The 2374-nt window shown below is 38.8% G+C and overlaps 1 protein-coding gene across 1 annotated transcript in view; it reads right to left on the bottom strand.

The window, feature by feature from the left end:
• The window catches only part of LOC106870093 (fibrocystin-L), a 69646-nt gene that overhangs the window by 19800 nt on the left and 47472 nt on the right, over positions 1 to 2374 (bottom strand). Inside the window, exon 33 of the mRNA XM_052974982.1 lies at positions 2156 to 2267. Coding sequence (XP_052830942.1) covers positions 2156 to 2267 — 112 coding nt within the window. The remainder of the gene's footprint in view (positions 1 to 2155; positions 2268 to 2374) is intronic.

Here is a 2374-nt window from a genome sequence, read left to right as displayed (position 1 = left end):
CACACACACACACACGCACACACACATACATACATAGTTTATATGTTGGTTAACAAAGCGGCCGTTGGTTTCATCGTGTGAGAAAATTTCTCAGCAATTATCAAGCTTGTCACATGGGACGTTGGTACTTGACTCCATCTTGGATGATATTAGCGTGTGTGTATATACACACGCACATCCATCCATGTATATATACATATAAATATACATACATCAGCCTAGGTGGAATTTGAGCAAAGAATGTTAAAACGGACGAAATGATGCTAAGCATTTTGTCCAGCGTGCTAATTAATGGTCTTGCAAGTTTGCTGCCTTTTCTCGTGTTGATAATAGCAAATGACTTTAATTTAGGCAGAAGGCCAAAGACCTTTAAAAGGGAAACATCAGATAATGGCATCAAGTCTCGCAGCTGACTGGTAGCCCAATTTTTTTTTTTATCGATTTCGATGAGATGAAAAGTGGAGTTGGCTCTGGCAGGATTTGAAACCGAAACATAAAGACTTCGAAGAAATACCGCAAGGTCCTTAGTTTCATGACCCAACGATTCTGCTAATCCTTAGCCTTTAATAGATGTTTTTAATTTAGGCACACGGGCAATATTCTGAGGGGAGGAGCCGAACCGATTTCATTGACCCCCTGTACTTGACACGTTCTTCAAGATTATCGACCTACGAAAGTTAAATAGGCAAAGTATACAAGAGCGGACGAAAAATTAATGAACATTGAAAAACAAGCAATACATACGTCAAATTGGTAAAAAGTTCCGGTGTAGCTAATGTTAGTCACATGATCAGCTCCGACAAATGAAATCTCGTGTTCCAATCCGTCAACCAATAGCATCATCCAGCCTTCCTTGTGGGTTGCGGCTTTGAATTTGTAAGGTGTTGTGATATTGCCGTGGATGTTGGATAGCTTCAAATCTCGAGACTCCATGTTTTCAGGGTATATCTAAATGCCCATATATAGAGAGAAGATTACATGAAGGCACCAGACATGTTGTAGAGTGTGGTTTGTGTGGTTTTCATCGCATGAAATTATTAATAGCTTATAAAAATATTTACTGTGTTTATTGAATAATATTTATCTTTCACAGATGGAATACATCTTTGCTGATCTTACCTTCACGGAACAGTATACTACACCTCCCCCACCACACGTGTATGTATGTGTGTGTCCAATAAGTTTCATTAGTTAGATAAAGTCGTAAGCGTTCTTATATTATTATATTAGGTATTAGAGCGAGTATATTGTCCATATATTATAAATTTACCCTCATAACAGCCTGTTTATGTGGCCAAACGGTTTCATACTGAAAAACCTTTCAACAGGCAACAGGCAAGTTGACAATCATCGGACATGGAAAAGCATCACTTGAAAGATTGAAACTGCCACATCTTGTTTATGGGTCACAGAAATGTAAAAAAAAAAAAAAAAAAAAAAAACAGACCCCGATCAACACTTTCCCTTTCAGCAATGTCCAACGGTTGTTGATTTGCCTCCTCATTCTCAGAAAGCTTGCCATCATGAAACCGTTCGGTAACATAAATTGGCTACTATGAGACCACTAGGCAACCATGTAGAAGCTCCTATTTTGATTTGTTGTTCTCGTCAAATGTAAAAGATAAATAAATAGGACGGACATCAGTCTCCATGCGTGACGCGCTCCCCGTGCCCAGGGATCAGTTCGCCAAGACCCTCCAGCTCCCTGTTGAGAGAATGCAGTCAGACTGGATCTTAGTCCATTCTTTGATGTCGTCAGTTCACGAATGTCTTTGACGGTTTCAAACGTGGACAATGGATATAGTATTAAAAAAAAATGGGAGACTTTGGAAGTTGGGTCTTTCGGAGACAGGGAAGAATAAGACACGGAAACGGACACTGCTCTTTTAGAAAAACTGAAAGACCGAAGACACCGATGGCGAAGAATCAAGTCCGCAAAATCATTTTGGGCATACACTGCTCCATGAGTCACTGTCCAAGACCACCATGAGAGAAAATTGGAAGAAACGAGACAGGAATCCGTAAAAAAAAGTAAAATAAACAAGCAAAGCAAATTTAAAGATATTAAAGATTGTAATAAGTATAATTACCTTGTTGAAGGCAAATCTGTGGAATTTTACCCCAGGAGGGCAAACACTTGCTGGAAAATTAATACTGAACCCAGGAACATTTTGACATGTTGGTGGCAAAATATCGACACTAGGCAAGACTTGGCCATAAGGTGTTCCTGTCAAAGTTCCATCAAGGTCTCTAAGTATCAATTCATTCTGAACACGAAGTAAAAAATCGTAGGGGAAATAAAACAGAGCAAACCATGATACAATGTCAGAAAAAAAAACGAAGTTACATATAGAGACATAGACATAAATAAAAA

This window comes from Octopus bimaculoides, chromosome 20 (assembly GCF_001194135.2).
Source record: "Octopus bimaculoides isolate UCB-OBI-ISO-001 chromosome 20, ASM119413v2, whole genome shotgun sequence".
NCBI lineage: Eukaryota > Metazoa > Mollusca > Cephalopoda > Octopoda > Octopodidae > Octopus > Octopus bimaculoides.
This window is presented reverse-complemented; position numbering and strand designations above follow the sequence as displayed.